The following is a 13,499-nucleotide window of genomic DNA, read 5'->3' as shown; positions in this document are numbered from 1 at the left end:
AACTACTCAGGATCCCCCAGTGCCTTTAGAACAATGACCAAACTCCTGGGCAAGTGTCACAGACCCTCTGAGATGCTCTGCAGTGGCCTTTCCCACTTACGCATTCCCTGCCCTCCGGGCTTCAGCCAGCATTCACCACACATTGTCATTCTCTTCTCTGTCCAGCAAACTCCTATACATCCTTTAATAGCCTATTCATTTGTTCCCTTTTTGTCATGCTACCCCCAACAAACTTTGGTTGTTCTGGTGGCTTCTTTCCCTCTGTTCACATGGCCCTTGGTAGCAAAGTGCTGGAATCCTGAATGAGGCAGAGGTTGTATGCCTGGGTAGCACGTGGGTCACAACTTGATTATGGTCAATGTTACTTTTGAAAAATCCCTTGAAAAGTTAAAGAAGCAAAGTGCTTAGAAGTGTGTATAGAATGCCCTTTTTTTTTATAAGGTTGTGGGGCAGTGGGGGAATTAAGAGGTATTCCTATTTGCTGGTGTTTGAACCAGAGAAATAATAGCCTTTACTTGGGGCCTGGGTCGGGGAGAGGGTAGAAGGTGGGTAACAAGATTTTAATGATATGCATTTTATGTTGTTTGGAATTTTTAACCATGTGAATATATTTACTATTTAAAAGAAGGAAGGAAAAGTGAAAGGAAGGAAGGAAGAAGGGAAGAAAGAAACAAGGGGAAAGAAAATACAAGCTCCCACAGGAAGGTTCCTGCATTTCAGTTCTCCATTGCTGCCTCCAGCCTAGACGGAGGCAGGTTGGATCAACAGAGAAGCTTCGGGCTTTCATTTCAGGCCCATCACGTGTGAAAAATGTGAATCATTAGCAACCGAGATCCCATCCAGTGTGGCAAGATGCCACACTCAGGGAATGATTTCAGGGTCTGAGAGAACAGAGTCCTGGCTGCCACATCTCTCCTGCCTCCTGGGTGCTTGTTCACTGAGGGATGTTCTGGGTTCCTTATTCTTTTTCTTTCTCTTTTGCTGCTGAGTAGAGACATTTAAGTTCCTGTGGTTTTAAGTGTGCCCATGATGCGCCCCCACTGTGCAGGGTGGTGGTTTCACCTCGGGGCTTTGGAGTCAGGTAGAAAAGTTGTACTACCTGCCAAGCTATGTGACCTCTGGCTAATCACTTAACCTCTCTGGTCTGGGCCCCAGTTTCTTTATTTATAAATTAGAAAGGATACTAACTTCTCAGAGAACTCTTATGAGGATTATAAGAAATAATACATGCTTGGCACATAGTAAGTGCCACTCACTGTCATCTTTATCACCATCATCGTCACCGCCACCACACCCATGGGATATACTGCAGTTAATGATCCCTTTGTCTGTCTCCCTCAGGGAAGGCCTAGGTTTCATTCCTCTCTGTGCCCCAAGGCCAGCATAGAGTCTGTTGCCTATGGTGCCCAGACTGTGAGTTATCCCATCCCTGAGTTTAGCATCCAAGCACCCAGCAGGTACCTCTGCTGCTGGTGGACAGACGGGCTGGTGTCTCCAGATCTCAGAGCTCAGCTGGTGCTCTGTAACCAGCAGTGTGGCTCCAGGCGGGTACAGGGACAGGTTTCTGCCGGAAGTGCCATGGTTAATGCTCAGACTCTGAAGTCAGATGGCATGTACTGAAATCCTAGCTCTGCCACTTTTTGGCTGTATGACTTGGACATTTTACTTAACCTCTCTGGGCCTCAGTTTTCTCATCTATGAAAGAGAGTTGATGTGAAAACTGGTGGTCTTCAGCCTCTTCTCTTCACAGGCTGGGCCAGCCTCTACCTTGAAAGACACCCAGTTTCTTGCTCTGTCTTTGCTTATGCGATGCCGTCAACTTGGAATGCTCATCCGTCTCCACTCCCATGGCTAACTCCTACCCATCTTTTATGACCCAGCTCAGCATCACTTCCCCAGAAAGCCTTCCAGGATGGCCACCCTCCAGCAGGGACAGGGGCTCTCCTGGGCCCCATGCGTTCCCTGTGCCTCATTCTCTCCCTGTGCTCGCAGAGCTGGAAAATTGCTGGAACGCCTCCATTTCAGATATAGCCCCTCCTCCAAATCAGTGTTTCTGAAATTGGAATTCAGATCCTCATCCACTTAACATCTTTGTATTTCTTCTCCCAGATCCTTGAGGTATATACAGGGTAAGGTCTCTAAAGTGTGTGAGTGTGTTAGTCACTTCGTTGTGTCCGACTTCTTGCCACTCCATGGACTGTAACCCTCCAGGCTCCTCTGTCCATGGGATTTCCCAGGCAAGAATATTGGAGTGGGTTGCCATTCCCTTCTCCAGGGGATCTTCCCATCCCAGGCATCAAACCTAAGTCTTCTGCATTGCAGATGGATTCTTTATGATCTGAGCTACCAGGGAAGCCTGGTCTCCAACGAGTGTGTAGGGCTTCCCTGGTGGCTCAGTGGTAAAGAACCTGTCTGCCAATGCAGAAGACATGACTTTGATCCCTGGGTCAAGAAGATCCACTGGAGAAGAGAATGGCAACCCACTCCAGTATCCTTGCCTGGAGAATTCCATGGAATAGAGGGTAGCACACTTGATTATGATGGTGACTCCCTGCCAGGCTTCCACTCCTTCTGGTCAGTGCGGGATGTCATTCATCCCAGCCTCTTCAGTTCCAGCTCAAGGTCTGACTCTGTAAGGAATGGTCTGAGTGCCCTGGAGGCATAGAGATGGGGGAAGGGTCTTCCCTGGGAGGAGCTCCCCTCACCCAGCCCAGGAGCAGGAGGGTTTGTGGGTCATGACACCAGCCCTCAAAAAGTCCCTGTCACGTGTGACCCTGGTGGTCCCAGGCTGCCTGAAGGCTGGGAGAGAGCAAGGGAGACATGTCTCACAGTTTCCCAATTTCTCTGAGACTGGTGTGTGTGTGTGTGTAGAAAGGAGGGGCCCGAGGATAGGGAGGTGGCCCTGGTGAGAAAAGAGGGAGAACTCAGAGGTAGCACCCTCTTCCTGTCTGAGCCCCAAGGGACAATGCCTGGGAGGAGTCAGGGCCAAAGTGTGAGTCAGCCACTAACTCTCTGAGTGACCCTGGACAAGTCCCTTCCCCTGGGAGGGCTCAACATCCCCACCTGTGAAATGAGAGTGAGACAAGTCTCCTCCAGCACCAATGCACTAAGACCCCATGAAGACCACGAGAGGGGTCTTCTCATCCCCTCCTCCTTCTTTCACAGAGATCTCTTGCCTCTACTGGCGAATCTACCCATTCGATTCATCTATTGCCAATAGGGAACATCTATTGCCAAGCTTCTAACCTTGCCACCACCTATGTGGTGCCTTCTGCTGCCGTGGATGTGGACGAACTTTATAGCAAAGGCTCAGAGATGTTGAGTGACTTGCCAGAGGCCACACAGCCAGGGCAGTGTGGAGCTAGGATTTGAACCTTAGCTGTCTGCCAAAAAAACTTTCTACAAACCGACCTGGGAGTCTGACCCTGCCCACCCCAGCACTGGCTCCTCCCCTAGGAATCCCCCACCGCCCCAGAAGGGTTCAGAGGGCCTGAAGAGGGGGCCCCTTCACAGCAGCAACCACATCCTGTGACGGTTGCCCTGGAGAGTGCCAGCTTTCTCTGCACCTCTGGGACAGGTGAACAGAAAACAGGCCTGCCCAGCCCCTCAGTGCAGGAGCCACTGAGTGGCCTTCTGCTCCGTCCCCCGGCTCTGGGAGCACTCAGAGAAAATCTGACCCCAGCCATCTCCCCGAAGGCAGAGCTGGGCATTCACTGGTGCAGCTGGGCTAACACCTCAGCCTCTGAGCAGCCTGGGATCCATGCCTTTTCCAGGCAGGTCTGAGGTAAAATCTACTCGTCCTCCCCTGCCTCAGAAGCTTTTGGAAGCCAGATCAAAATTTGTCCCACTGGGGAACAGTGTCCCCCTGGCCCCACTGATCCAGGGCTGGTTGGCAGATCAGGGAGGCAGGTGATATGAACTCGCAGGCGTCTGTCCATCTCCTCCAGGAGAGCAGGCCCTGTGTCTGCTGTACCCCTAGCACTTTTCACGGTGCCGGGCCACAGTACATTTCCAATTTGCCCTGACATTTCCACCTCAATGGACAGAGCTGTCCCCACCCAACACACACACACACACACACACACACACACATACACGTACACACATACACACACAGCCTGAGTTCTGTGAGTTCAAGGACTTGTCACTGCACGCCCCAGTCTCATTCAGCAATGAGTTTAATCTTGGGATACTCAGAACAGGACACCAGAAGCTGGCTCTGAGCCCTCAAGCCTCTCCCTGGAGGCTGCCTGGATGCATTTACAGCTCCAGGAGTGACATTGATGACAACGTTCATCGGGGACGCTCCCATCAATCCAAGCAGACAGGTGGGGACCCAGGGCCTAGTGCAGCCTCCGGGCCCCTCCTGGAAGACGTCTCTATGCTTCTGCCCCCACGGGGGCTGGGCCCCACTCTGGGCCTCTGGGGATAGAGGTGAGGCCTGGACAGGACCATCTTTGTAAACTGTAGGAGGCTCAGAATAAGAATCTGCTGTCCAGGGATGGTCACTGCAGAACAGAGCTGTGTCCCTGGTGGGCTCCAAGCATCTCTAGAGGCAGGGCTGGCCTCTAGCCCCAGCCCTGGTGGTTGGGGAGGGGCAGTCGTCCTGATTGCTGTCAGTTGGCTGTGCCCAGGACGGCTGGACTCCTTGCTAGATGCAGGCACCAACCTGAGCTTAGCCTGGGTCAGCTGATGCCCCCCTCTCCAAGCCCCAGCACCCACCTGTCAGAGCAACACCAGCCCAACAGCTCCTGCATGTGAGGCTCCCCTGCCTCCAGCAGTACCTTTGAACCCTGAGTTGTCAGACACTCAGGCAACCAAAGCCCCAGACACACGAGAACTGGAAGGGGCCCCAGGAATCATCCAGCCTAGCCCCTCCACATGCTCTGCCAAGAACTGGCCCAGACTCTGCTGTTGCTCACCCCCAAGGCAGAGAGCTCACTACCTCTCAGGGGTAGTGCCTGTGGTGCCCTGGGGCTGCTGTTTGGGCTGGAGGAGGGCTGTGCTAGTAGGTTCTGTTGATGGATGGAGGCTAAGCTGTAAGAGGTGTGGACTTTCCTTTCCTGTCTCCAGGGGAGGACTATCAGCCCCTTGGGGATGATCGGGGAGGATGGGGGGTGGGGCATGGAGCAGAGGGAGTATGCAGAGCAGGAGTCTGGAGAGAGGGAGCACACAGAGCTGAACCCGGGCTAGGCTGCTCCGATATCATCATATTCTTCATCAGAGGAGGAGTCAGGCTGGGGAGCATGGGACCCTGTGTGAAAGGGAGGCTCAGGTCAGCGAGAGGCCCAGTCATTGCCCCTGCTGAGCAGGGACAGAGCTGAGCGGATCTGGACCCACCTCGTTCTCCCCCATGATGCTATATGAGACCATCTTATCATCTTGTTCATGATTACTGCCCTCGATAGAATGTCAGTCCTGAAAGCAGAGTCTTGTAGAGCAGGGTTGTGGTCCCTAAGTGCTGGGAGCCGCTCTGTGACCACCATCTCCCCCATGGGGCCATCTGGCTGCTTCTGCTTGAATGCTTCCACTAATGGGGAGCTCACTTCCTATTAAGGTATTCTCTTTGAATCTCTCTCCATCCCACCTTCATTCATTTTCTCTACCTCCTCAAATTCTTTTTTGTTAAAAACAAAACAAAAAAAAAACCTTACTACTTTTCTTCTTTTCCCCTTGAGCTGATGTATCCAGAGGTCCTCCATTAATCCACCCTCCAGTCCCTCTCCGTGTCCCCTCCCAGGATCCTTCCTCACCCCCGCCACTGGCACCTGGACATCCAAACTGCTCAGCAGAAAGGGGCTGGGGCGGCCGCTGGTAGTTCTGGTACCACTCGCCAGAGGAGGTGCTGGAGCTGTCATCAGCTGAGGGCCCTGCTGGAAAACCCCAGAGCCAGTCACCCTCTGCCAGGCTAGTTCACAAAGTGCCAGAGCTAGAAGGCCCTCAAGACTCGGTAAAGTCCTCAGCTTGACAACTGAGGAAACAAAGGCCCAGAGAGGGCGAGAAACTTGTCCACGGTCACAAAGCAAGTGGCTGCTGAGCAGGGACTAGAATCCTGAACTCAGCCTGGCTCAGGGCTTCCAGCTTTACACGTCCTCCAGTCGGGTCACACATAGAATAGGAGGCTGGAGGAGGTACACAGTCCTGGGCCTACCTTACCTGGAATAGTTGCCTGGGAGCCAGCCAGCTCCAAGTTGGGGGGCTGCTCCAGGAGGGGGTTCCTCTCTGATGAAAACACTTGAGAGCTCCACAGAGGTCGCTTGCTGCTGGGGCTATTACAGTACATCTCCCCCGAAGATGTGCTGGAGCTGCTTTTGCTCCTTGGAGGATGTGGAGGAGGAGGGTCCAGGGAGGGAGGGTCTGCAATGCAGTGTTCAAGGTTGGCAGGTGGGACCTCGGAGGCATGCACCTCTTCCAGTCCTGGGCCTGAAAAAGAGAATGGTGATCAAGAAGATGCAGTGCAGTAAGAGGGCTTTAAGTTAGACCTGAGAAAGAACTTACTGCCAATGGGAATTGGTTAAAGTCAGGAAGGACCTGTTGAGGGAGATTGCACCGATGCTTCTCGAAGTGAGTGAGCTGCTAGGTCCGGAGGCAGTGCTGGAATCCTAGTCACCTCCCTCCCTCCACATGCCTCCCCAGGCTGACTCACCTTCCTCCAGTGGGGGCATCTGGAACCTGTTCTGCTGGGCCTCCTCCTCTGTGAAGCGGTGCCGCTGGGAATCTACAAGCAGAGGTGGCGGTGAGGAAGGAGGTGGGGAAGCCTCCACCTCCTTGACCAGAGGAGCCCAGAGCAGAGGCTAGTGTTCTGTGGGATTCGGGAGGCTGAACAGGGCAGGAGGACCACCCTGACGTATGGAGGGGCTTAGTCTCTTTCATCTGATCCCAGGCTCACATCCTAATCCAGGCAGACCTTGAACCTCAATCTTAAACCAGCCCGGGGACAGGCTGCTTCTGGCCAGAAAGTGGAGCTTTCCCAGAGCGGAAGCCGAGGGTCTGGAATCTGCATCCTGGGCTATGGTACCTCCATTTCAGAATCAGAGAGATGCAGATTCACAGCATCTTAAGGACTTCAGTGTCATGAATCTGGGAGTCAGCTCTTTCAAACGTGTTACTACTGACTTTTAGTCTCGGTGTCATATTAATAGCATTTTGGACTTGCAATCTTTGATCTTACACGACTGGGCTCAGAGTCTCAGATTCTAAGGACACTCCTCTGTGGCTCCCCAAGGTTGGTCCATGGCCCCTCAGACTGGAATCATCCACATTGCCCCTCCCGAGGCCCTGGTTCAGCTGGGGGTCCAGGGGGAGGCAAAGATGGCTCCTGTCCCCGGTGTCCATCCTGCCCACCACGCAGTAAGAGATCTCTGGCCTTCATCTGGACACTCAGCTGCCCAGGGCAAGAGCTTTGTCTCCCTGCCTCTCTTGTAGCTGCTGGGTTTAAGTTCTGGCAGGTAGAAAGTGAGTGGGAGCCGTGTGGGTGTCCCTGGCATGCTGCTTTACAGGTGGGGCATGCCTTGCCTCCCCATTGCCTCAGTCTAGAATGCAGACATGGCAGTGAGCCATTCTGGACCATGAGGACAGGGCAACGTCTTAGGGACTGCAGAGCAGCAGGAAAGGAGCCTGGGCCCCTCCAGCTTATCCGGATGATGTCATTTGGAGGCTGTGTCCCACACAAACAAACTCTCATCCTAGCTTATAAAGTAGGTCACAGGTGGGGCTCAGGAAATTTTGATGAGCTCCCAAGGGATTCACAATAGCTGTGAGAGTCTCTGCTTTCCTCCGACCTCCTTGCATCACGTGGGCTCTGCCTGAGCACTGTTCTTCCTCCTCCTACATCCCCAGCAGGCAGAGAGCAGAGCTGGAGAAGCCAGCTAAGGGGTGCGAGCTGGGCTCATGGTGGAGGTGGGAGAGGAGGTGAGATTGAAGGAGCAGAATGGGACACAGAAGGGGTGTGAGCGTGCGAGAAGCCATCTGAACCGGAGTCCCTCATCTTGTACAGAGATGCAGCCACATTTAGGTGAATGTCGACGGACTGATTTTGAGACCCTGCATGGTCACAAACACCAGAGAAAAGGTAATCCAAGGGGAAATGCCTTGAGATGTCTCCAGGGTCACAACACACTTGGAAAACATCAGTGCAGGACCACTGAGAGTCAGTCCAGTGGTCACAACAATGGAGGTGCCACCCTCGACAAGCAGGAGTCACTGAGGGGAAACCTACTGCAGTTCCCCAGCCAGCTGGGCCCTCTCCCTGGAGCCGGAAGGTGGGCCCTCGGAAGTCGGGCCCAGGCACTCACTGTAGAAGGTGGTCAGGGCCACAGGAGGCTGGGTTCTGAAGTCATAGTGCTCATAGTCTGAGTCCGAGCTGGAATTCGAGTCTTCGGGGGGCGGGGCCTGGACCTGGATGGGCAGCTTGGGAACTGGGGAGAGAACAGAGTTGAGGCATAGCAAGGCAGAGCACAGAAAGGAGCAGAGAGAGGCGGCAGGCAGCATGGATGGTGAGGACCAGAGACGGAGGGGCGGGGAGCATGCCAGGCAGCCCACCTTGTGCAAGACTGTCAGGCCTGGGTTGTCTAAGCTCCCCCCATCCATTTCAAACACAGGAAACTAAATAACAATTTTTTTTTTTAATTTAACAAACACATAGTAGTCACTACAGGCCAGGCACTATTCCAACATTTACAAATATTGGGATGTCCAAAAAGTTCATCCAGGTTCTTCCATAAGATCTTACAGAGGGCTTCCCAGGTGGCTCAGTGGTAAAGAATTTGCCTGCCAATGCAGGAGATCTTATGGGAAAAAACCCTAATGAACTTTTTGGTCAACCCAATATTATCTCATTTAGTGCTCATAATAACTCTGTGAGGCAGCTACGTTAGGGTCCCCATTTTACAGCTGGGGAAACTGAGGCACAGAGAGAGTCTCACATAGCCCAGAGAAGAGGCAGTGTGGGCTCTTAATCTCTACACCATGATATTCAGTGAGTGGCCGCTCTGAGCTTACCCTTGTGCTAGGTTCTGTGTTCATATTCTCTTCTCAAATATAAGGATCCTGTGTGCAAAGAATCTTTATAATATTTCTCTGAGTTTTGTATTGGTTTTGTGTCATCGAACTCTTTCAAATAAAGGTGATTTAATACTTTCATAACACCATGGGATTAAACTCGAACGCCTTCACAAGACTTTGAAGAGATATACATCAGTATATCATTAAAGATGGATGACTGATTCCTTTTTTTATTTGGAAAATATGAAATACATTTATGTTCCAGGAAAACTTTGATGGGGCTCTGCAGACAGGCTGATTCTGGGCAGACTGTTAGAAGAGGTGATGATGTCACAAACCTACTGGCCAATTAGCAGAACAGAGCTCTCCTTGAGAACTAAGGTCCAAAATGCCTTGGGCCTGTTTTGGTCCAGAATTCAAAAGCCTAGAGCTCTAGAATGAGTGCACTGGAAAGTCATCTGCCCACTGAGGCTAGACTTGTTCAAGGTCCCATGAGCATGCGTGGGCTGGCCCAGGTCTCTTCTCCAGCTGGGGCACTGCTTTGACCTAAGCAGTACTGACCCTCCAAAAAGTATTCCCTTTTTGACCTCCCCTGCCCTCCCCAACCCCAGGATAGGCGACATCCTACCTTCTTTGGCAATGGTGATGGGGACCTCTTGATAGTTTTCCATCCCTGCCGGGGTGGTGGTGGGTGAGTGCTGGTGGTTTACCACAGCGGGGAGGGCTGAGGGAGGGGAGGCAGAGATTCTACAAGTCACTTTGTGTGCCTTTCCAGTCTTCCTGGTTCTTTTCTGATAGAGACACTTCCCTCCCACCTTCCCCGCCCCCATATGCCCCTAAACACACACATATACAATGTGGTCCTCCCGTGGACCACTTCTGAAGGGCATGCTGGGAAAATCCTTCCCATCAGGAGGTGCTTCTTGGGACCAGGGCTGGATGGCCATTGCTGGATCACCTTCACTCCTGCTGGTGACCCCCATGGCTCACGTCCCCCTGGGAAGACTGCACCTCAGGTCTGCTTGTTTTCATCCCTGGGCATTTCCTGTGGCTCCCAGGACTCTGCACCTACCGTATTTTCCTTTCATTCTCAAGAGGATGATGGCTATGAAAACAAGTGAGATGAGAAGGAGAATTCCCAGAACGATGCAGGGGATGAGGAGCATTAGCTCTCGAGATTCCCAGTCCTTCGTTTTCACAATCACAGAAGAGTCTGGAAGAAAGAACCCCAAATCAGGGAGAAAGAGGAATGGACATGGACTTTTCCTTGTCTGTTTTACCTCTCCTTCCTCTTTGCACCTGACCCACTTCCCTTTTGGACCTCTCCTCTTCCTCCCTTCTTTTTTCCCAATTTTCCGATCTGCTTTTAGGTGCCCTGTATATAGTGTGTGTTCAGTCATGTCTGACTCTTTGTGACCCCCTGGACTATAGCCCACCAGGCTCCTCTGTCCATGGGATTTTTCAGGTAAGAATACTGGAGTGGGTTGCTATCTCCTCCTCCAGGGGATCTTCCCAAGTGAAGTCGCTCAGTTGTGTCCGATTCATTGTGACCCCATGGACTGTACCCCGACAGACTCCTCCGTCCATGGGTTTCTCCAGGCAAGAATCCTGGAGTGGGTTACCATTTCCTTCTCCAGGGGATCTTCCCAACCCAGGGATCAAACCCACATCTCCTGCGTCTCTAACACTGGCAGGCAGATTCTTTATCACTGTACCACCTGGGAAGCCCATCTGGTATATAGTAGGTGCCTGAGAAATGCATACTGAATGAGTCATTGAATGAAACTTTCTCCTGGCCACCAGCCCACATGGATCTGTCTCTGCTCAATAATCACTGAGCACCTACAATGTGCCAGGCACTAGACCTGAGGAGACAAATAGGACAGTAGTGTCACAGGCCTTGAGGGTCTCTGTCTCTGTCTAATGGGAAGATGGATGGACAAGCTGACTCAGTCCAATTCAGTGAGATGCCTGGTGTGATGAAAGTATGGACAGGTGTGCATCCCTCCAAGCGACACTGATTCTCTGTGGGTTAGACCATGGCTGGATTCCCAGAGAAGGTGGCTCTGAGCCTCTGCAGGCAGGGAACAGATCATCAGGAGAGAGAGATCTCCTTCCCTTGGCCCAGATGCATCCCCCCTACTGGAGGTGCACTCCCTGAGGGCAGGAGTGAGGGCCAGAACTCCAGAACTTCCGGCCCTGAAGCCCTGGTGTGACTGTTTGCCTTCCCCTCCCTCCTGGCCCCACCCCTGCTGAAAATAACGCAGAGCAGAGAATGGATGGAGGCCACAATGAAACCCTAACCCTCATCACCCCAGAGACATGAAGCATCTCCTGCTCAGTGCAGAAGGCCTGGGGTGTGCAGACTGCAGGGCTGGAGGAAGGGGAGTGACAGTAACATGGGAGGCTGGGGGGATGAGCTCACCCAGGCCCCCTGACTGGCAGCAGTGTCTGCTCCCACTAGGAGGATCACCCCTCTCCCCGTCCTCACTTTCTCCCCTCCTCTTGAAAATGGAGCAGTTTGGGCCAGGGTGGGAACTGGATGTAGCAGCAGGAAGAAGGTACAAGGCAAAGACTGGGCTAGGGGTCTGGGGGAGACCTGTGAACATGAGCCAAGAGGGTCAGGGGCTGAAGGAGGGGCTGCTGGATCATGGGCTGGAGTGTGGTCCTTGGAGAATAGGTCTCCATAAGTGCTTTGCTCCTCTGAGGGTAGCGTGGTCCCCTACCCCAACCTCAGTAATTAAAAGTGTGAGAGGGTACGTGTAGGGGTCCTGATAGGAGCTCACCCTAAAGCTTTTCATTCCCTCTCTATGCCTTATCCATAGCCAGGTTCTCTGGCAGGACTTGATGGCCTTCTGTCCCCTCCCCAAGCTACCCATTGCCTCTGGAGAGGATCTGAAAGAGGGAGCCAGGAGCAGAGTGAGGAGTAAGCCTATGAATGAGGGCTGACCCCTGTGCTTATCCTGGAGCTGCCAAGGGGCTCCACACCTGGACTAAATCAATAAACAAGAATAACTGATGTCCAGGTAGTGCTTACTGTGTACTGAGCCCTGTTGTGAAGTGTGCTCTTCACCAGAAACTCACAGCAACAATACTAGGTGAGAAGTACTGTGATTCTCATCTTCATTTTGTAGTCTAGGATCTGAGGCTCAGAGAGGTTAAGAATTGCCCAGCATCACACAGCTAGCAAGAGGTACAGCTGAGGGTTGGGCCCCAGAAGTCGACTCCCGTGATGGCTAAGCTACACACAGCTGGAGGACAGACCAAGTGTGGATTTGGAGTTAAGAGGTTCCAGGCAACGGTGGCAGGCTGGCAACCCACCCTCTGAGCCTGAGTTGCTACTTCTGTGTAAGGGTTGCGGGAAGACCTCCCCAGGGGGCTGCTGGGAGGATTAAAGGGTTGGGAAATAATGATGGTAAAGCCCTGGCCAGTGCCCAGCACATTATAAACACACTGGCTGCTACCCTCGGCGTCCCCACTCTCTGGCTGGTGTCAGATCAGCTCTGACTCTCTCTAGCTCTATCCTCCTGCCCTATTCGCGCTCATGGAGAGTGGGAAGAGGACTCCTGCCCATGGAATGTCAGGATTCACGGAACTGTGGAGCTGACATGCAGAGGCAGATGAAATGAGCAGAGCACAGAACACCCAGAGAGCCCAGGGACAGTTGGGGAGTCAAGTTCATTGTCTGGAAGTGGGGGGTTGGGGGACAGACCATCAGACCCCTCTCTCAGACACACACACACATACACACACCATGCATGCATGCAAACAAGCTTCTGAAAAACTACCCCCAGGGATACTCACCCACAGTGACCGGCTGACCACTTGCAGGGACTTCAGTAATGGACAGATTGAGCAGACTCCGGGCACCTGTTAGAAAGCACCGCTCATTCACTCAGCACATGCACCCAAACACCTGGGTGGTTGGGCTTTGTGCTAGAAAGTGGACAGGACAGACAAGTGGCCTGAAACTGGGGGCGTGTTCCCACTGGGGCACATGGCTGAGTCCCACACCCCACAATAAAGAGGATCTGATGGATTAAATGCAAGGATGATTCTTTGGTTAAAATAAAGAGCTAATGAAAGAATTAGCCCTTCCTTCTGTACAATCTGCTAGAGAACCCAAATATTTCCCCTTTCCATCTTGTATTGAGTTTGTTCTTCACACCTGCCTCAAGAAGTGGGAAGCTGACAGTCTCATCATTATCATAATCATTTGACTGGTAAGGGAGGGGGTTTACCACATTCCATAGTGGATACTGTCTGATTTCCTAGCTACTCTGTGAAATGCCTGGTATCAACATCTGCATATTCATGAATGAAGCCTCCCAGCTGGTAATCAGCAGAGCCGGAATTCATAGCCTGGTGTCTGAACTCCACAGAGATGCTGACACTGTGTTTGTTCAAGTCTAACGCTTTTGCTTCTTCACATTTTAACACCTCGGAAATTAGGGGTGGTAATATCAATCAATTCAATTGATGGCATATCAAGAGTT

The 13,499-nt window shown here is 52.4% G+C and overlaps 1 protein-coding gene across 8 annotated transcripts in view; it reads right to left on the bottom strand.

Annotated features, from left to right (window-relative positions):
* Nucleotides 1-4,182: 4,182 nt before the first annotated feature.
* CD6 (CD6 molecule) overlaps nt 4,183-13,499 on the bottom strand; it is a 45,674-nt gene continuing 36,357 nt past the window's right edge. For 2 of the 8 annotated variants that reach the window (XM_070365128.1, XM_070365135.1), the window contains 8 exons: nt 12,808-12,873; nt 10,076-10,216; nt 9,632-9,727; nt 8,295-8,417; nt 6,647-6,718; nt 6,157-6,423; nt 5,754-5,873; nt 4,183-5,254 (listed from right to left, as the gene is read on the bottom strand). In XM_070365128.1, coding sequence (XP_070221229.1) covers nt 5,190-5,254; nt 5,754-5,873; nt 6,157-6,423; nt 6,647-6,718; nt 8,295-8,417; nt 9,632-9,727; nt 10,076-10,216; nt 12,808-12,873 — 950 coding nt within the window. In that variant the 3' untranslated portion in view covers nt 4,183-5,189. The remainder of the gene's footprint in view (nt 5,255-5,753; nt 5,874-6,156; nt 6,424-6,646; nt 6,719-8,294; nt 8,418-9,631; nt 9,728-10,075; nt 10,217-12,807; nt 12,874-13,499) is intronic. The other 6 variants (XM_070365130.1, XM_070365129.1, XM_070365131.1 and 3 more) reach the window with 6 other exon arrangements.

This window comes from Bos mutus, chromosome 29 (assembly GCF_027580195.1).
Source record: "Bos mutus isolate GX-2022 chromosome 29, NWIPB_WYAK_1.1, whole genome shotgun sequence".
NCBI lineage: Eukaryota > Metazoa > Chordata > Mammalia > Artiodactyla > Bovidae > Bos > Bos mutus.
The sequence above is the reverse complement of the archived record's forward strand: the minus strand, read 5'-3'. Positions and strand labels throughout refer to the sequence as shown.